At 35.1% G+C, this 22,205-nt stretch overlaps 2 protein-coding genes across 2 annotated transcripts; both read left to right on the top strand.

The window, feature by feature from the left end:
• Positions 1-1,656: 1,656 nt before the first annotated feature.
• On the top strand, positions 1,657-16,987 carry LOC149907159 (uncharacterized). The gene is made up of 14 exons (XM_090103539.1): positions 1,657-2,054; positions 2,293-2,477; positions 4,506-4,579; positions 4,797-4,902; positions 5,258-5,427; positions 5,571-6,067; positions 6,482-6,666; positions 7,416-7,550; positions 8,173-8,334; positions 11,019-11,184; positions 12,506-12,607; positions 14,539-14,720; positions 15,077-15,243; positions 16,843-16,987. Exons 1-13 carry the CDS (start codon positions 1,940-1,942, stop codon positions 15,239-15,241), a joined length of 2,244 nt encoding a protein of 747 aa, XP_089959665.1. The 5' UTR covers positions 1,657-1,939; the 3' UTR covers positions 15,242-15,243; positions 16,843-16,987.
• Positions 16,988-19,935: 2,948 nt separating this feature from the next.
• Positions 19,936-20,901, top strand: LOC149907158 (uncharacterized). The gene has a single exon (XM_090103860.1). It carries the CDS (start codon positions 19,936-19,938, stop codon positions 20,899-20,901), a length of 966 nt encoding a protein of 321 aa, XP_089959986.1.
• Positions 20,902-22,205: the final 1,304 nt, after the last annotated feature.

Here is a 22,205-nt window from a genome sequence, read left to right as displayed (position 1 = left end):
ATCATGAGTAGCTCCGCCAAAAGTAGCATCCACATTTAAAATATTAAGGTCACTGTCACATATCTAAAAAAACATTATTTACAAGAAATTAATTCTTATATTCTCACAGTATTAGAAACATTGTGCAAGTCAGTTTTTTAATAATTGTAGTAATAAAAGGTTCGTACAAACTAAATATAGGTAATAAATAAATTAAAGCTTAGTTAAGTAAGTGAGTACTTACTATTTGAACATTTCTAGAATGATAATGTTTTCTGTTAAAAAAACGTTCTTCATGCTCTGAAGGCTTCACTAATGCCACATGTGTACCATCAACACAGCCCAGGACACCAGGAATTCCAAATTTATTATAAAATCTGGAATTATAGACAAAATTAATGATATGTGAAACTTTCATGGTACATATCAAATAGGTATAGAAATTTACTTGTTAATGATGATATTTCTTTCTTGCTGTGTTTGTGGAAATTTAATATACTTATTCAGTATATTAATATTGTTTAGTGCTGTTGTCACTTCTCTCACAGCATTTGACACACTAGGCTGGCTTAAACCATGCAAAAAGCTCATTCCTACTGGCTTTTGGTATGAACCCGTTGCATAGAAAGACAGAGCTGTTAAGACCTGAAAAGTGATTATTATAATTTAATAAATGGGCAGACTACAAACATGGTCTTGCAATGCTGCTAACAATATTATGAATGCATTCAAGTCAAGAATTTATAACAATTTCTTACCTTACACTCTACAGAAACCTTTGTTTGCCTCTTTGATCTAGCCATTAGTGGAGCTAGTCCATAACACAACTCTTCAAATGAATCTTGGGAGATTCTGTAGTGTGCCTTGAACTCAACATCTGTCATGCTCAAAGTCCTTGCTTGGATACGAAGACTTCGCCGTAACTGAGCCACATCATGAGCTTCTTGTCTTCTAACTTCGGCCTCGAGTGCCTCAATTAATAAGAATGCTCGTGCCATTTTATATAAAACTGTCTAAGAAGGTATGATTAATATTCCCGAAAGTAAATTTAATATGTAATTATTAGTAAAATTATATTCGAAAACTTGTCGAACACCTTTTCTAGACCGATGAAAATATTTTGCACACTTACCGTAATATATTTTAATAAGTTTTTTAAGTATTCGATGATCTCAGTTAAGAATCAATCTTCTAAACTATAATTTTTATTTTATTTTGAGATTTTTATATACTTTATTGTTCCTATTACAACCAGCAACAAGTCAACAACAAGCATTAGAGCTGTCGCATATTTGACAAATCAATTGCTTGGTAGTTGCTGTCGTGTGGCTGTCGCAAGTCATAGCTAATACCATTTGCAAAGCAACCTTTGAGTTTTTATTAGCGACAACTGCATTTTTAGTTTTTCAGTTGCTCGACAGAGGCAGCACTGTTGACGGCAGATTGTCTGCTTGTTGTCTGCTTTTACGTAATAAGAAATAGACGTTTGACAACAACTATTGCGCAATTTTTGGTTGTTGCTGATCGTCTGCAAGATCCGTAATAAGGCAGCGGAACAGACCGATAAGATGTCATTATGACAATTGACAAATGACAACCAATATCCATGCCATGTGAATGTGAATGTGTCACTGGCATTGTGGTTAAATGACATTTCACATTATTGTCGTGATTGTCATTTCTTGATTCATAATCGCTATAGAACGTGAGGGTCAAGATTTTTCATTATTTCTTTTGAATAATGTTATCAAAATAGATAAAGATAATGTCCCTCCACGTATTTAAAAAGGGCTAACAGATATGTTAGCTTTATAAGAATATTAATAAACATAATCGTAGAAACAATGGTGATGTCGTGAACAAAACCGCATTGTCAGGTCTTATTGTTTTGCACAAAATAGTGATAAAGTTATGTAACCTATGTTGATTTTGTATTGGTGAATAAAACAAGGACGCAAAAATGAGGACGGTCGCATTGATCAGCGGAGGCAAGGATAGCTGCTACAACATGATGCAGTGCGTTGGTGCCGGCCACACGATTGTAGCACTGGCCAACCTCCAACCTCTCCATAAAGGTTATTACTGTCACGCTCAACCATACATAATTATATATATCATATTTCATAAATTGACGTTGTCGTCATACATAAAACAACAATTTGCTATGTAAATAATTAGAATGATGATAACAGCTGGATCTCTATAAACGAACTACACTGACGAGATAAATGCTAATTTATCTCAATTTAATATCATCAATTGAGGTTTCATGCATATAAATTATAAATCAACTTATTGCAAAATATGTTTTAGATGAATTGGACAGCTATATGTACCAAACAGTTGGCCACCAAGGCATTGAGCTATACGCTGAGGCTATGGATCTACCGTTGTACAGAGAGGCAATATCTGGTGTAGCTGTTGACCAAGGAAGGAATTATAAGCCAACAGATAATGATGAAGTGGAAGATCTATACAGATTACTTGCGAGGGTCAAGGTATGATCTGTTATTAGTAGTTTTTGGGACACCTTATGATTAAATATTGTCCTCTATCTATTTGTGAATGTTTATTCTTCTTTCATTATTACATATTATTATTTATATAATACATACCACATTATGACAGAATTAAAGTATAAAAGTCTCTATTTAGTGTCTGATAGGTATATTTTATATGTAGGATAGTGCTCTGCTCTTGTTGGTCACAGGGAGATGATGTATAGCCTATAGCCTTCCTCGATAATTGCGCTATCTAACACCGAAATAATTTTTCAAATCGGACCAGTAGTTCCTGATATTAGCGCGTTCAAACAAACAAACTCTTCAGCTTTATAATATTAGTATAGATTTCAAATAATAGAAGTTTATGTAATGTGTTGAATATAACACCATAATCAGGTTAGGATAAATAACACTTACATAATTGTTGCATGTTGTGTTAGGGTGCACTCACACACATCAGTCACCGTCACGGCACGTCACCGGACAGGATTAAAAAAAAATATGTATCAATAGTTCTAGTATGACTCTGTTCCCACACGACAGTCGCCGGCACGAAATCTATCAGTGACGTCACCGGTCAGGCACGTCAAATAATCTTTCCATACATGTACCATACTTTTATCCCCACTCACCCGGTGCCGTCACGTCTCAGTTCAGTCAGCGTCGTGCTACCGTCAATTGCTACATGTTCTCTAGCGTGACACACGTCTAATCACTGACTAACCTGATGTATGTGTTCAATGATTCAGTCAAACCGGCGACGTGACTGACGGACAACATGACGGTGACTGGTGTTTGTGGATACGTACACAAACCGTCACCGATCAGTCATCGGTGACTTGACGGTGACTGATGTGTGTGAGTGCACCCTTAGGATTTGTTAAAAGGTTTACAATTTATACAAATGGACAATATTTAAAGATATATCTCTACCTGTATAATATCAGCTTCATTTTTTATTGTTGTACACACTAATTGCAGAAACAAGCCCATTTATTGAGGAAGGCTAATATCACACTAAGAGAAGAGCAATGTGTGTGTGGGTAAAACCGCAGGGAACAGTTGGTTTTTGTTGTAGTTATAGAAAAAGGGTGATACCGCCATATTTTTAATGATCATGATGTGATATAGTGACTTCTGATAAAAGTTGCATATTAAATAATAATAATTATCAACATTTAATTTGAGATAAGAAACAATCACCTTATCCCCTGCTCATAAAGTTAACATGTTTAGAATTTTTTTTATTATTTTTCTACACCTAATCACTAATAATTATTGTTATCACATATTATGCAACATTATTTAAATAAATAATATTAGATTAGAAGTTTTAATGTTCTTAGTAACAACATTTTTTTGCAATTGAAGTACTTACATAATCGTTACATTGGAATAAAAAAAAAATTACGAGGAGGGACTTGATTCACATGTTATACAATGCTACAATGATGCCTTAAAGATGTTTTTTTTTTCAAATTCATATTTGATGAAATGAATACATAATAATAATGCATAACATTAATGAAATTGAAAATGAAACTCACGATAACTGTGGTAGGAAAGTAATTTCTGCTTGCCTACATTAAACACAATAAATAGGGAATCTAACAAAACAAAAATATTGTCATAAGTATGAACTTCACACTCAATGTGACAGTCAAAAAAAATGCATAGTAGATAGGGCACTTTTATTTAACACTAGCTGTGCCCTGTGGTTTTACCCGCAGTGCTCCACTCCAGTTGGTCTAAGCGTGATGATATATGTATATCCTATAGCCTTCCTCGATAAATGGGCTATCTAATACCGAAATAATTTTTTAATTCGGACCAGTAGTTCCTGAGATTAGCGCGTTCAAACAAACAAACAAACTCTTCAGCTTTATAATAGAAGTATAGATAACATAAGAAAATTTAATGCTTATAGTACTCTCTCTTATATATTTTATTCTGTTTCTGAAGAGTGCACTGGATGTAAATCCTTTGCTTACATTTAATTTCTAAATCAGATTATGTTTTTAGAGTGAGATGAATATTGAAGCTGTATCATGTGGCGCTATTTTATCTGATTACCAAAGAATAAGAGTTGAAAATGTGTAAGTAAATGAGTTTCTATAAGAGTTTGTGAATTATTAATTCAAAAGGAGAATGTTTTCCTTAAAATATAGAGAATTCAAATAACTAATATTAAAAATAATAATTGTATTTATTATTTTTAACATATGTATTTATTTAGAAAAGAAAATAAAAAAGCTACAAATATTTTATAATTGTTTCTTTTCTGTTGTAGTTAATAATTAATTTCAATTTAAGGTGTCAAAGGCTTGGTCTTGTATCACTTGCTTATTTGTGGAGAAGGAACCAAAAAGAACTCTTGCAAGAGATGATTGCTAGTGGTATTGAAGCTATCATTATAAAGGTACTTATGATTTGTATTGTGTATCACTACATAGTATAAAACAAAGTAGCTTTCTCTGTCCCTATGTATGCCTAAATCTTTAAAACTAAGCAATGGATTATGATGCGGTTTTTTCAAATATATACAGTGATTCAAGAGGAAGGTTTTAACATGTAATTTATGTATTATAACTTTAATTGAACTTCTCAAGTATCATAAATAAAGTGTAATTTGAGACACAATAATGTAATGCAATAAATTATTTTCTTTAATTTTATTAATTTATTCAACATTAAAAATACTAAATGATATTCATAAATTGAAGTTAAATTACGAAAATATATATCTGAAATATTGCCACATTATTTTTTTAAAGGTTGCAGCCCTAGGATTAGATCCAAGGATACACGTAGGAATGACAATAAAAGATATACAACCACATCTTCTAGTCATGCAGGAGAAGTATGGACTCAACGTTTGCGGCGAGGGTGGGGAATACGAAACATTCACCTTGGATTGTCCTCTATTTAGGAAACGGCTAGTCATGTAAGTATTAACTTTAAGTATTTGTAAATATTTTATGTAAATTTTAAATATACCTTAATTATGCAAAGTCATTATCTCAAAACATCACTGTGTTTGACAGTTTTTGTGGAACAAAAGATTCATAAATGTTTTCATATTTACAGAGATGACAAAGAATTAGTGATACACACGGAAGATTCGGTGGCGTCAGTTGGCTATTTAAATTTAAAATTGCACCTTGAACCAAAAGAAAACTTTGATGGAACAATAAAACTACCTCCAACTGTAAAAAACTCACTTGATTTTATTAAAGATTTGAGTGATACAGTGTTTAGTGATATTAGCGATATAGACGAATCAGAGATAGACTCTATTGAAAAGTTAAAGATCGAAGAAGAAAAGAAACAGAAAGTACTCAATCCTCTTATAAGTTACGAAGGACAAGCAGATAAGAGGGAAGAAATGGTCAGTCAAAGTGAAGACGAATTAGAAGAAGACGATTATTACTATGATGATGTGCCTGTTGAAAGTGAAAAGTTAACTGTGGTAGATCATAGATCCATTTATGGCAATAGACACGGGTGGTATTTTATTGGCGGCATTGTCGGTGAAGGCGTGGACATGGCGGTGGCTACGGATGATGCGATGAATAAATTAATTAGTAGGTAAACTTGTTCAGGAGCTTTATTATTTCATTTTAAGTTGCATCAATCTTTAATCATTATTTGAATAGTTTAATCCGTCAGTCCTCGGATCACAGACACAATAGAAAATCTATTGTGTCTCGGCCCGATCGGGCCGCTCGGTGGTCAATGGGTTAATGTACCATTTCATGACTGATGACTGTATCTTTGCATAATTTCATTTGAATTTTAATAACTAGTTTAATTTAATAACTAAGGATATCTAATTTTGATTTATAGTTTACATTTTGATTAACAATTCATCATATTAAATGCTACTGTCTTATTCTCAACTCATACCATATATATAAAGGGGAATAATATTTGGTAAATAAAATAACAAGCCACAATAAAAGACATACTGAATCTAATAATTTTACTTTTTTTAAAAGATTTGCTTGAATCGGAAAACCTCGAGCTTCCTCACGTGTGTTCGGTGAACATATACATGCGTGACATGGAACAGTATGCGGCTCTCAACGCGGTTTACGTAAAGACGTTTGATTTCCCCAACCCGCCTACTAGGGTGTGCGTGCAGTGCCCGTTGCCTAGCGACGTCGGATTAATTATGGATGCTGTAAGTGTAGTTTTGTTAATAAACATGGTGTTTTTAACAAAAATTGGAGGTAGTTTAAAAAAATTATGACAGTCCATTCGCGTTAATAAAATAGTGAGTCATCAATACATTTGCAGGTAAACACCTTTTTTCGCAGTGTAGTGAAAATTTTATAGAGTACTAATGAATAGATTCTCCAGTTACATTTATTATGAAAATTTTGATTTAGATTTTTGTTCTGCAAGTACTACTACGTAAAACAAATTCCAAATCTAATTATTCGAGTATCACATGGTTGCAGCGCTTATTCCAACTATAACGCTATTGCGTCATCAATTACCTTATTTTTTGCGTCATCCATTTTGAATTCTTGGATTTATTGGCACCCACATAAATTTAAATATAACCCACACAAAAATTCAATTCGATTCAGTTTTCAAAGGTAAAACGGAAGTCAAAAAATTCTTATACCATTACTTTTGGCAGTCTCATCTATTAAATAATGGTGTGTCAATGAACTCCTAACGTTCTAGTTGTCTCGGGGCGTGGCTAGGCTTGCAGGCAACCATCATTAATTGTTTTTTTTAATGTGATTGGACCATAATATTACAATAAAAATATTTATATTGAAATTGTTGCAAAATAATAAAAAAATGCTAGTGTACTTCATACATATTTTTTATGATTTTTCTATTTTTACGAATTCGAAGTTTTATGGATATATTTTTAGAGTTTATGACAAAATTAAAGTATTAAACTGTTTATTGTAGGTAGCACATAAACCTGTACCTGGTAGTAGTATGGAAGGGGAGGGTGCGATGTCAAAGGAACGCGTTACGATGCATGTGCAAGGCATATCGCACTGGGCACCGGCTAATATTGGACCTTATAGTCAGGCGATTAAGGTTGGTATTACGTTTGAAACAATTAATTACTTACGTTATTAACTTTGTTCCAATCTCGAAAGTTCATCAATACTAATTGCTGATATGGAACACTAATGTTGCATTTTCCTATCTTTGTTATCATTTTGTATCTATTATCAGTACATTTTATGTTTTGTTTAAAAAGAAAGTTCCAATGTTATTGCAATAAAATCATTATATCAAATCTGAGGAATAAGGGATACGGGCAAAGAAAAAAAAAACATATTTTTCTAATATAATGTAATTTATTTTAACGCATTATACACACCATGATGAAATTATACATTCAAAGCATTTACTTATATTAAACAATTTTTAAGTAATCTAATACAATATTTGTCTATTACAATTGAAAATCACACACTAATTTTTATTTTTAACTAGCGGTCCGCCCCGGCTTCGCCCGTGGTACATGTTTACATTTTCTCTACATAAAAACCATCCTCGTACTTCAAGGAATATAATAAAAAAAGAATTATCGAAATCGGTTCAGCCGTTCTCGAGTTATGCGCTTACCAACACATTTTGCGATTCATTTTTATATATAAGAAGATCTGAATATCTTAACTACCATTTTAAAATTTTTTAACTAAAAAAACAGATCGGTGAGGTGGTCGGCACATGCGGGCAGATAGCGTTAGTGCCCGGTACGATGAAGCTGGTTGAGGGCGGTGCGCGCGCGCAGTGTGCGCTCTCCCTTAGGCACCTCACGCGGGTGCTGCGGGCGGCACATCCTCGCGCACACATACGCAGCGTTGTACAGGTTGGTCGGTTTAGGCTGATTACATACGGCGGGTTTGGAAATTTAATAAATATTTTTTTATTAAATTTTGGATTATGACAATAATTATTATTATAATGATGAGAATAGATTGAATATCAGGAAAATATGTTATGTTATGTTAGTAAATAAACAGGGAGGGATGTTAATTATTTTACAATAGAAATAGTATTATTTTTAGTAGTAGTATCTTTACCTTGGGCAGCCTGGAAGAGATCGCTGTTAAGCGATAAGGTTTCCTTATGTTCTATGAATGTTTTCTTTTTCTTTTAATGTTATGATATTCATTGTAAATTTTGTAATGGTGCATAAAATTGTTAAATAAATAAATAGTATACTTACAAATAGTTTTGATAGTTTTTCGAGTTTTGGTTACTAAATTATTTAGATTATTCTTTAAGTTTAATGTGCCAGTTTCTTAGGCCATTCTCCCATTACGATACGCACAGGCGATTCAAGTATCCTGCAAGTCTCGGAGACTAGTCGCCGCGGAATATCACACATACATTTGTATGTAGGCTCGCACACTACGCTACCGGTACAATGTATCGCAATGAGAGAATGGCCTAAGTGTTGTATACACAGAACATATAAAAGAGGTTAGAAAGGCATTGTAGGCGGTGCAGACGCGCCAAGGATATGAGAACTGCTCACATCATCATCACGCGTATGATTCATTCCATTTTAAATCGCGTGATCGCGCGGCGCTATGATTGGCTAAATTTGAAATTACAAATATGTGCGTAAGCGGACTCGTGGACTTGGCCATACCCACAGGCGACACCGGTTCTTATAGGAACGGCGAATTAATGCCATTCTAACCAATGACTCTATTAGACTGGTAGACGCGGCATACGCCAACATCATTGCACTAAAAAACAGCGTAATTAATACATACCTACTTACTAACGCACTATATGGCCCTATACTCCGTCCGATCGCTCCGAGAAAGGGAAACAACATGGATGTCAACATACGCCTTATCTGTTAGAGCGAGCGCGCACCAGCAACTTAGTTGCCCGGCAACTATTTTGTCTCTGTCGCTGTCTCCTCGCAAAGTTTTGAACGATGCGCACACGAAAGCGACAGCAACGCAACTTTTTCTTTAAAATTTTCTGCATTTATCAACATGGTTTTCGAAGAGGCGGTTGTGGTCTGTGCTCTTGTCCCGCATAGTTCCCATTCCCGTGGGATTTCCGGGATAAAACCTATCCTCTGTGTTAATCCAAGTTACCCTCTATATGTGTGCTAAATTTCATTGTAATCGGTTCAGTAGTTTATGCGTGAAAACTGAAAACCATACATACATACAAACCTTTCCTCTTTATAATATTAGTATAGAGATGTAATCGTAATTGAAAAAAGTTAAGTAAATGTGCAGTTCCAACAAAACGAAATAACATATTTTTCTATGGCGTCGTTACTAGATTACGTTGCTGAATTTTGTTGAACTGTCAATGTTGCCTATTAAAATGGCTCTACTATAGACAGAAAACTACTAATAATAAAAATAACTTAATTGAAAACAATATTATTAATTTATTAAATAGGTTTGAAGTCGGTGCCAAGCACTTAGTATTAAGCCCGTGCATCGACATCAAACCTTTTTAGTAAATAACACATCTAAATAATATGTAGTAATTAATAATATCAATATCAATCTTTTTTATTTTTTACTTTTCCGTTTTTGAAGTCGGTTGTTTTTAGCGAAGTTATTTTTATTTAATACTTTTTAGTGTATTTTTCAACACGAATCAAACGAGCTCAACCTCGATAAAGTTGAGTCAATATATTACTAAGTTCCTATGGCCACCTTCCGATTCCATCATCAAATCAGCTCTATCTCATAATAATGTTTCATCGCTATCCAATTTACATGCGTATACAAAATTTCAGCTCAATCGGTTTCCTGGAAATGAATCACAGTTACTTGCTACATTTCAATTAAGTCATCGAGACCAGACAAAAATGCTCATAAAATAAAAACTACTGGGCTTATCCGAATAAAATTTATGGGACCAATTCCACACCATTCCGCATCAAAAAAAAAAAAAGAATCACATAAACCGGTTCAGAAACCTCGGAGTAATCGGTGTACATACATAAAAAGATATACCGGCCGAATTGATAACCTCCTCCTTTTTTTTGAAGTCGGTTAAAAACTACTGTGTACGAGAATAAATACGTTGACATACGTACTATCGCTACGCCGGTTACGCGGCAACTGGCCGGCGGCCGCCGACAGGCAACATTTTTGTCGCCGTGCGCGCACTTGCATTGAAACCAATAGATAGGGCGACAGTTGCGTCGCGGGCTTGTCTCCGAACCCGCGGACAAAAAAGTCTCCCGGGAGTTGCGTCGCTACGTACGCGCACTTTCATACTAGCCCATGGCTGGAGAGACAAAATAGTTGCGGAGACAAAATTGTTGCGGAGACAAAGTTGCTCGTGCGCGCTCGCTCTTATTAGAAAGAGATGAATATAGAATCACAGAATGAATATACAATCGTCCAGCCACGACGCTGAATGGTGCGTGACTAAGTGAAACTCGGGCACTTAGCTGAGTTTTTTCTTGCCAAAATAGAGAGCGGGTAACGTATCTAAAGCTTTTTTATATATCATAGATTCTAACCTCATTTATATGTTCTGTGGTTGTATACGTTCCAGAGCGTATGCTACGTGCGTTCCCTTGGCGGGGCGCGCGAGGCGCGGCGGCAGTTGGAGCGGCGGACTGCGGGCGCGATGCTGCAGTGCGCGGTGGTGGACGCACTGCCGCGCGGCGCACAGCTCGAGTGGCACGCGTGGGCGCACACAGACAACAACCGGTTCGAGTGTACGCGAGTATTATTCATTTTGACGTGATAACGTCTTTAAAATCGTTTTAGTCGGGTAACATGTTCAGAAACTTGTGTCACACCAAAACCTCACGAGCGCGATCGCAGGTATAACGAGAGAGACGGACCGATCTCCCGTCTCATCTCGAGCGCTGCCACTGCATTATGTTATCACGTAAACATCTCGATCGTAAACCTACTTTACAAACAACCGATTTTTATACTAGCTTTCCACCCGCGGCTTCGCCCGCGTTTTCAAATAAAAACCCGCATAGTTCCCGTTCCCGCGGGATTTCCGGGATAAAACCTATCCTATGTGTTAATCCAAGTTACCCTCTATATGTGTGCTAAATTTCATTGTAATCGGTTCGGTAGTTTTTACGTGAAAGAGTAACAAACATCCATACATCCATACTTACAAACTTTCGCCTTTATAATAGTAGTAGGATTCATTTTATATTTGCTAGCTATTCTTTTGACGTGACAACGTCTTATAATTCGATAGCGCCGGCTGCACGCACGAAAAAACATGACTCATGCGGCGTTACCTCGCTCTGAGGCGTTTAATATAAGGCTTAAAGTGCAAGCGAGAGCGCGGAACGAGCGACAAAGAAGCACAATCGGACGTTGTCACGTTCAACTATCGTCAGTAAACCGACTTTACAGACAACCAATTTTTTTTATTTACTAGCTGCGCTCCGCGGTTTCAGCCTTCCTCGATAAATGGGCTATCCAACACTGAAAGAATTTTTCAAATCGGACCAGTAGATCTTGAGATTAGCGCGTTCAAATAAACAAACTCTTCAGCTTTATAATATACTAGCTGTGCCGTGCGGTTTCACCTGCATTGCTCCGCTCCTGTTGGTCTTGACTCTTGGCGTGATGATATATAGTCTATAGCCTTCCTCGATAAATGGGCTATCCAACACTGAAAGAATTTTTCAAATCTGACCAGAAGTTCCTGAGATTAGCGCGTTCAAACAAAAAAACTCTTCAGCTTTATAATATTAGTATAGATTTTATACATATTTGATAAAAAATATATGCTCTTACCACAAAACAATTTAAACACAGTCTAACTTTAAACCAGGTATCTGTCACTTTAATAGTTGTCTATGTGCAATACGACAAAACCAGATTATAGAGAACCCGCGCTTAAAGTGAAACCCTGTCTAAAGTTTTTTTGTTTTTTGTGATAAGACAGATAGATTTTATATTGTTTACGTTTCAAAAATAAATGTTCTTTCTGCATCCATCCAGCTAAGAACTTGAAAATAAATTATAAAAACTTAATTTGTTAATAATTTTCTCAATTTGCAGATGAGGAAACTGGGTGCAATGTAGGTGACTATAAAGTAGCGATAACGCGCAGATGGAATTACGAAAACACGGTTGCCGCTATCGTGTGTTACGTTTCAACAGGTAAGTTATAGTAAATTATATAAATCTAATAAATAAGATAGAATATCTTATATATAAAATTCTCGTGTCACAATGTTAGTCTGCATACTCCTCCGAAACGGGTGGACCGATTCTCATGAAATTTTCTGTGCATATCGGGTAAGTCTGAGAATCGGCCAACATCTATTTTTCATATGTACCACGGGCGAAGCCGGGGCGGACCGCTAGTAATCATGTAAAATAATTAAATATTAAAGTTATTCAAATAAACAATACCCTTTTTTCTGTATGACTATTTATATTTTGATTTTGTCTTTATTTTTAAAGCACAGATTATCTAGTATTCTTTTATTATTCTTTAACTATTAATTCCTTGTTTATATCACGGAGAACAGATCGTCCCGGCAATGTCGTATTAGTATACGTCGTGTATTAGTGAGCCATTTCGTACGTTTCACAGGGACTATCGCTACTGTTTATATATTCTTACTATGGTTAAAGTGAGTCACACACGGTGAAGATAATGTAAAATATATATTATCTTAGAGCATATTTCCGATTATAGCTCGCCATACAAATCCTATGAGCCATAACACACGACGAAGATAATATATATTTTACCTTAAATATCTTTAAATACCAAGCGATAAGCCATCTATAGGCCGGGAGATACTGACAAAATTTCGTGTCATTTGTAACAGGATGGCGGTTCTACAGGAGTCTTAGTACGCAATGACAAAAAGAAAAATGATGGTCAGAACGCTGATACCGGATACCTTAAGATACTGTAATATTTTATATTAGAGAATCTTAACATAAAATATGGTACGAGATCCGGCTGCAGGATCAGTGCGTTCATCGGTTTTTTGCTGAAAACCGAATTTTTATGTATATTTATAGTTAGGAGAATATGTATCGACTAGGTTGCCAGTCAAAATTTGGCCGCAAGCATGTTTAATTAAAATTTTTCTAATCGATGTTTGGGAAAAAAATTCGTTCACTAGTTTTTTGAATAAAATGTAGTCACGTCAAATGATATAAAAATTCTAAAAAATCACGGTTGCGCTTTTCACCTTGCCGCAACATCTTGGCAGCCTGGTGCAAACAGGTATGATTTCGATTTATTTTTACGTTCATAACGCACATTTATGAATCATATATTAAATTAAAGCTAATTTTTTTCTATTTATTCATATTATTTCTATATATATCATATATGGTTGCCTAATTAAATCCCGCCGCAAATAAGGGTTGCTGGCTTATAAAAATTATAAATATAGGATTAGTGCGTTCATCGGTTTTTTGCTGAAAACCGAATTTTTATGTAACTATATGTATTTATAATTAGGAGAATATATATCGACTAGGTTGCCAGTCAAAATTTGGCCGCAAGCATAAACATGCTTATGCAATATTTAAGGTTGAATGTAAACACACTCAACCTTAAATATTCAACATCTTTAACAGCCGGCAACCCTTATTTGCGGCCGGATTTAATTAGGCAACCATATATGATAATAAATAGAAAAAAATTAGCTTTAATTTGATATATGATTCATAAATGTGCGTTATGAACGTAAAAATGAATCGAAATCATACTTGTTTGCACCAGGCTGCCAAGATGTTGCGGCCAGGTGAAAAGCGGCAACCGTGATTTTTTAGGATTTTTATATCATTTGACGTGATGTAGACTACATTTTATTCAAAAAAACAAGTGAACGAATTTTTTTCCCAAAAATCGATTAGAAAAATTTTAATTAAACATGCTTGCGGCCAAATTTTGACTGGCAACCTAGTCTATATTCTCCTAATTATAAATATACATAAAAATTCAGTTTTCAGCAAAAAACCGATGAACGCACTGATCCTGCGGTGGGATCTTAGACTAATATTATAGTATCTTCACCGTGTGTGATGCGCTTAAAACTCTAATCCCAATCGTCTCCGTGCAGGCTCGTCCCCCTCCAGCAGCCAAGTGCCGCTGGACGGCGCGTCGCTGGCCGCGCACCGCACGCGCGCGCGCCGCGCCGCGCCCGCCGAGCTGCGCGCCGCGCTGCTGTACGCGCTCAACAAGCTGCTCAACGACTGCCGCAGGACCGCCACGCCCGCACTCGCTCTTAGGATATTCTATCAGGTATAGCGAAATGTAGAAAATGTATCAAATTGTATACTGTGTTAAACTCGGTCAGTTAGTCGGATCAATTGTTTTCGTGAAGCCTTTTTAAATTCAAGTCATCGCTTTGATATAAAATATTTTTAAAATTTTCTATAGTTAAACATATGTATGTTACGCCACTGTATATCTCCGCTAATATTATGAATTCAAAAATAACTTGTTTCTGTCGCTATACTTAGACACTTTAGAGCTCGAGAAAGAGTGTGAACAAGCACTTAATATTATGTTGTTAAAATAATAAGATGCAAGAGACTGAAAAAACGGATATCATACGTTAAAGTGAAGCTAAAATCGTCATATTGTATGTGAAACAGGCAAGCAGCGCACCGGACAGCAGTACGCTGTCGGGCGCGATGCGCGAGGCCGCAGCTCTTGCAGGCAGTGCGGGCGCGCGCGTGGCGTGGAGCGCGGTGCCGGTGCGCGCGCTGCACCACGCCTACTGCTTCCTGTCCATCTGCGGCCTGCGCCTCGACGAGTGACAGTGAGTGCACACGGCGCGTCGCTGCGTCGTTTTACATACAAAAAATTGGTTGTTTGTAAAGTAGGTTTACGATCGAGATGTTTACGTGATAACGTCTTGGTGGCAGCGCTCGAGATGAGACGGGAGATCGGTCCGTATCTCTCTCGTTATACCTGCGATCGCGCTCGTGAGGTTTTGGTGTGACACAAGTTTCTGAACATGTCACCCGACTAAAACGATTTTAAAAACGTTATCACGTTAATAAGTAATAACCAAGGAGCAGCCCCCGAGACGAAGCGGGAGGGGGTGTACTCAATGCGACATCGGAGCGGCAGCTCAGTTGTAGTAGTAGTAACGCTGACATTGAATTCTTTGAAAATCTATATCTCATAATAACTTCGTGGTTAGAATGTGGTATTTTTGTCACATGTAGACCTAAGTTCAAAGCTTCTTTTGGTACTAAACAGAGCTTCTAATAACGCCTGCATATAATATAAAAACGAAAATCAGTAAAAATTACAATACTTTCGCCTCTATCGATAATATTGAAAATTTCAAAAAGGGATAATTTGCGCCTGTAATCACTACATATATTAGCAACGTTACTACATAAATTATCAAGTGTATCTATTTTTTTTTATACGAATTTATTTAGCTTAGTCGGCCGCGAAAATTCCAATATTTTAAATATTTTTTTAAAAATCGAGTTTTTGAAATAAAACTCTGGGTGTTCTACCCGTGCATTTAAAAAGAGAAGCTCCTTAGATATCCATACTAATATTATAAATGCGAAAGTAACTCTGTCTGTCTGTCTGTTACTCAATCACGCCTAAACTACTGAATCTATTTGCATGAAATTTGGTATGGAGATATTTTGATAAACGAGAAAGGACATAGGCTACCTTTAATTGCGAAATATGTACCACGGGCGAAGCCGGGGCGGACCACTAGTTTCCAATAAAACAAGAATGTCACTTTTTCGGGGCTAAAAACATATAGTGGCGATGGCGCAGCGGCCGTGTGGCCGGCTATGCGTCAAATATTTGTGTTGCAACGACGCAACGCTGACGCGACGCGCCGTGTGGACTCTCTGAACCGAGCGTGCGTTGTGTAAGGTCTTGTGTTCACTTGAGCGGCTCGGCCAAATGAGACGCTCATTCGCCTGAGCATGCTAAAGTGGATACAAGGCTTAACTAGCAGTAGGGATGCGCACAGAGCGCGCAGTACGGCCGAATGTAACGCGAAGCGGAACGGTCAAAGGCACACTCGTTATTAATTTATTTTCATGCTTCTGAATTATTTACCTTATCATAATTTTAATATTAAATATAAAAAATAACAGTTATCATATTTTTAATATTGCACCATCTATCGTAATTTATGAATTCCGGAATGATTCAAATAGGCTTCATAATGGATCTTCCCATGAGTATTCAGTTATTTTATAGCAGTAAAAATAGCATATTATATTATCACTCTCTAGCCTCCAGACACAAAAAAATATAGCATATAATAAGTTCGGCTGCACCGTGAATCAAAAACAAACAAATACACTTTCGCATTTATAATATTACTAATATCGCGTTTTTTTTGCTAACTATGCATTTTCTCTGTCTACAGGTACCCCAAAAAGAATTTGAATGCAGATGCTTTATCGCCGTTTTAATATATTTGCTGAATATTTTCAGTGTTTATAAGATTTTGTTAATTATGCTAAACGAGTTTACTGTATTTAAGTCAAAATATATAAATTATTTTTATTGCATACGTTGTTTTATTTGTACAATTTAAATAATTAAGTTACCTAATACCTACCCATCTTCTATGTTACACTCAAAGTAGATAGAAAATAGAATTGATCGATAATTCGCAGGCAAATGGTATTATTTCGACGGTTACAAACGCTCGTCATTTTGTAATACCATAGAGAAAAAAAAACATGATAATTTATGTGTAGGTAATTTATCATATTTTGTTTTTTCTAGTCCAAACTTAGAACATTTTTTTTGTAAGGCAACACAAGTAAATATTGTAATTTTTAGCACAATCAGTCATTTAAAAAAGTTGCTGTATAGGGTCACAACAACCATACGACTTAACAACCATTGTCGATCGATTAATATTATTGATATAAAATATCCAAAGGGACATTAATTTTTAAGGCATTTTTTTAAGTAATTTTTAATGATCCCTTAAAATTTGTAACGCCTTTGTAGACCACAGCTTTGTACGGGTTTCTTAATATTTTGAATGGATCTTTCAATGGCATAGTATGTCGTGAAAAATCGTAAGACTATAATATTGTCCCCCAACTCGTACTTTGAACAAGTGACGGCATTCGTGCCGAATGCTATTATTTTACGGCTCTCTTTCTAAACAATGGTATCAAATTGGTCGCATTTGATTCATCAGCTTTTTCCATGCACTGGGGGTTAGTAGTCTATGTTGCTTAGCCGTTAGGTATTACCGTAATTTTGAAAAAAAAAAATCACCATTTCAATTCTGCATTTATATTCTTGGGCACTTTTATCATTTGAGCATCTCCATTGCATTTTATTTTATCATTTAATACATAACTACTATTTTTATTTTTCAAAAATTTATTTACTTACTCAATAAGATTTCTATAAACCGGAATAAAAACCGGCCAAGTGCAAGTCGGACTCGCGCACCGAGGGCTCCGAACAAACCTACTTTTTATTATGTTGTAACAGCTGTAAAATGTTTTAGCAATTTTTGCTTTATCTGTGAAACATTTTCATTTTTTGTATTAATTATTCCTGTATCTGTGCTATAAGATATTGCTTCGTACCGAATTGATTCTGAGTTCACGGGAAGTACCCTGTAAGCTGTGCCTGTAAGTTTTGAATTTTGTTGCCCTTGCAAATGTCGAAATTTGCGAAAATTTTCAGCATTTTCGGCTGCGTCTCCTGATTGCGTTGACTTTGTTGACATAGAAGTTTGATTTTATTACAGCTTAAAAATATATTAGACCTGAATTTTTTATGTGAATATCAATTTAATACATATAAGCGTTTATAAGTAGGGGTTGTAAGTTTAAAATTATAAAAAATATTGTTTTTATATAATGTTGTTAAAATTCATATTTTTCAAATTTCAAGACTCTTGTGTTCATGGGAAGCACTGAAAGTTTTGATTCCCTTGCGAATGTCGAAATTCGCGAAATTTTTCAGCATTTACGGCTGTATCTTATGATTGTGTTAGCTTATAAGGTTCATATTTCCACAGTATCAAGAGACCGTAGACTTGAGACTTTGAGTATTCGATATAAATTTCAGCTCTATTGAGCTCGTCATGCGAGTTCCTGAGAAAAAGGGTGTTGACAGTCAGATAGACAGACTGACAACAAAGTGATCCTTTAGGGGTTAAGTTTTGTCCTGTTGAGGTTCGGAACCCAATTTTTATTCGTCCATGGTTTTCTTTGAATGATATGGATATTCAGAAACTATTGTTTCTCTCAACTTTTTCAACTTACAAAAAAACCAGTTTCATCAATATCCGTCCAGTAGTTTTGGCGTGATACCCAGACAGCATTTTCATGTTTATATTTTACCTACTGCTTTAGCTATCAAATTAATCTAAATAGTAAATACTGACTTATTGAACTAGATGAGTAGGAAGAGTTGAGGAGATTGTAGCGTAGGTTTTTCTTAAGGACGCTGTCACAAATCTGCGTTACTCAAATTTAGGTATCTAACGACGTAACTTTGTTCGCGGCAATATCACGCTCACATAAACATAGCGCATTCCATTTTATAGACCATCTTCATACTTGATATTATTTTTAATTTTTGATATTATGTATTTTTATTGAAATTGATTCCAGAAGATTACTAGGAACTTTAAAAATTCATGTTGTTACTTTTATTAGTAGGTACGATCCTAATAAGTATGTTATGTATCCTAATAAGTAATAAGTATATTCAAACAACTTAAAAAAGTGTGACTATTTTACATCATTATTTCATTGAATAATAATCTATGAATTGTATACAATATCAAAGCTTTTTAAAAAATGTAGAATTATTATATCATGTGTCTTGTTATTTCTCGGGTGGCGCTCGCACGGTTTATTCAGCTCCGTTAAAGTTAAATCTTAAAAATATTTATCGTGTAATTCCATCGTCATAAGTTATTTTAACGTAAAGTGCTTTAAGTAAATTAACCCTCGAACTGTGTTCATGGATCAAAATAAGTGCATAATTATATAAAGTCATCAAAATAAGTTAATTACTAAAAGTGTTATTTGTTAAAGAATATATACAAAAATACTTAGTGTATTAAGTGAAACAACTTTTTTAAAACATCGTATAAAAGTGATTATCAAACATAATAAGTTCTAAAATAGTTAATACACAAGTGCAAATTACCAATAAACTTTTTCTTTGTTCGTTATAATTGTGCAATGACACTTCGACCTTGAACTTTATAACGGTTTTACTCAAGCTAAAGCAGATACATTTTTTCAAGTTCACTCTTAAATGTCGTGCTAGCTTTACGGTATCGCCTTCGGACAGCGTTTCAAGACCTCTGAAGCCCCGAGATCAAATCTCAGACATCCTTCCATAATTGTTTAATTATTTTTTTTGATTTTTTTTGGGTTGTTTTAATTTTCCAACTGAACTAAGGGAAATAGAATAGGGAAAGAAGAGAAAGAAAAAAAAAAATAATAATAATAAATAAATAAATAAAATGCAGCGCACCCCGCCTGATAATAAAATTCACAGCGTATGTAATTCTGATTCAGAAACCTTTAAGCATCAGAACGCCATTGACAAGAAAAAGGGTGCATTTTCCAAACGACAAAAACGTCGGCGTGCGTCACAGGAAGAGGACAGTTGCAAATCTAATGAAGAACGTTCACAGTCTAAAGATGAAATCTTATCAATAATCGATGCTTGGAAAAAGGAGCAAGAGTGTGTTCTAAAAAAACTTAGTGATGATATTAATGAGGTAAAAAAACAAAATGCTAACATACAAAAAACAAATATAGAAATTCGAAATACAAACAGTGAAATTGAAAAATCTTTTAACTTTTTATCTCAAAAATACGAAGATTTAAAAATATTGGTAGGTGAAATGCAAAAAGACAGGAAGAAAACTCTAGAATATGTCAAAACATTAGAAGACCAAATTGAAACTATTCAAAGAGCACAGAAATCAAATATGATTGAACTACGAAACATCCCTTCTAAAGCCATCGAAACGAGCCCGGACCTCGCATCAATAGTCACTAAAACGTGCAAATCTTTGGACGTGCCCATACAACGAGCAGACATAAAGGAAACCGTGAGAATCTACAATAAACATAACCCCCAATCAGCTATGCAAACTGTGCTTGTTGATTTTTCCTCGTCTTCAATAAAAAACAATCTCCTAGCTAAGGTCAAGGATTATAATAAAAAGAACCCAAATAATAAATTCAGTTCTCATAATCTTGATTTCCCTGGCCCGAACGTGCCCATCTACATAACAGAAAGTCTCACACCGAAATCAAGAAAATTATTTTATTTAACTCGGATTTTTGCAAAAAATCGCAACTACAAATTTTGTTGGACTTCGAATGGTAGGATCTTCCTCAGAAAGACCGATGGCGCTCAACACATTCTTATCAAGGATGAAGCCCAGCTAAGAGGGATGAACGACGCCCCCCTATGACTAGCAAATCTCATAAATTTTGTTTCTGATTTGTACAATATTAGAACTTTTACTTTATATACTTTTAACCATGTTTTTAAATGTACTTGTAATATTATATTATATTCAACACAATTATTGTTACTATCCACTCTAATACACATACATGCTACAAAATCAAATAAATTTAAGCACATTACTCACTCATTTACCCTTCATTCATATCCGTTCAGAGATGAGAGCCAACTGTTCCAATATGTGGACATTATGTTTTTCCATTTCATCATAGTTCATTGGCCAAGTTTGTTGTGTCGTACCTCTACAAATGAATATGCAAGTCTTTTAAAATGTGACAACCTACTACCCGTTTTTCAAATTCGATTCTTTAAATAATAATATAATTTTATCTGAATTGGAAGAAATTTGTGAAATAGAATGTCATCAACTATCCAGTCCATCTGAATATACGGACAAATTTAATGCTAGTTTTACTAAAAATTCCCTGACTGTACTGACGGTTAACATACGAAGTATCTCTAAAAATTTTGATATTCTTGTATTCTTCATGTCATGTCTAAACGCCCATATTGATATTGTGGTACTGACTGAGTGTTGGATAGATAAAAACAGTATCATACCATCTATTGATTCGTATTCCTCTATCCAAACACAAAGAAGCCATAACCAAAATGACGGTGTAATTGTATATATCAAGGATAACCTTGATTACTCTTTCTCTGAACCAATAGTGGATGGTGGCTCGTGCTTAAGCGTATCTCTTGCAAAAAACAGTACTACACTTATTTGTTCTTACCGATCCCCTAGCTCAAATCCAGCTAAATATATTGAAGACCTAAATCAAATATTAGGCACTACGCGAACTAATAATATTATTTTGACTGGAGATATCAATCTTGACTTATTGCCTGGTAGTATCACCGGTCATACATGTGATTATCTGAACTTGATGCATTACTATGGATTAAGGCAAGGTATTAACAGGCCTACACGAGTGAACTCCTGTATTGACCATTTCATGGTTCGCAGCAAGAATGAATGTAAAACAGTTGTATTTGATCCTCTTACTGACCATGCCCCTATACTCTTGTTAATGAATATGAATAAAATTACAAAAAATAACGTACCTCGTTACACCACGGTTTATAATAATGATCTCCTTTTAGAACGCTTCAAACATATAAACTGGTCTGAGATATACACAATTGAAGACCCAAACCAGATATTAGAATTCATCTTAAATAAGATACGGGAAGTACTTGATAGTTGTAAAGTCCTGAAGAAAATTCCCAATCGAAAGAAACCTA

This window comes from Colias eurytheme, chromosome 7, assembly GCF_061535395.1.
Source record: "Colias eurytheme isolate Ceu_HAF_F1 chromosome 7, ilColEury1 Martin Lab GWU primary, whole genome shotgun sequence".
Classification (NCBI taxonomy): domain Eukaryota; kingdom Metazoa; phylum Arthropoda; class Insecta; order Lepidoptera; family Pieridae; genus Colias; species Colias eurytheme.
This window is presented reverse-complemented; position numbering and strand designations above follow the sequence as displayed.

Bases quoted from the DNA above. Each gene is read 5' to 3' on its own strand.
- LOC149907159 (XM_090103539.1), top strand. From the start codon at position 1,940: ATGAGGACGGTCGCATTGATCAGCGGAGGCAAGGATAGCTGCTACAAC. The intron at 6,068-6,481 runs GTAGGTAAACTT...TTTTTTTAAAAG, and splicing joins TGCGATGAATAAATTAATTA to ATTTGCTTGAATCGGAAAAC. The intron at 8,335-11,018 runs GTTGGTCGGTTT...TATACGTTCCAG, and splicing joins ACATACGCAGCGTTGTACAG to AGCGTATGCTACGTGCGTTC.
- LOC149907158 (XM_090103860.1), top strand. From the start codon at position 19,936: ATGCAGCGCACCCCGCCTGATAATAAAATTCACAGCGTATGTAATTCT.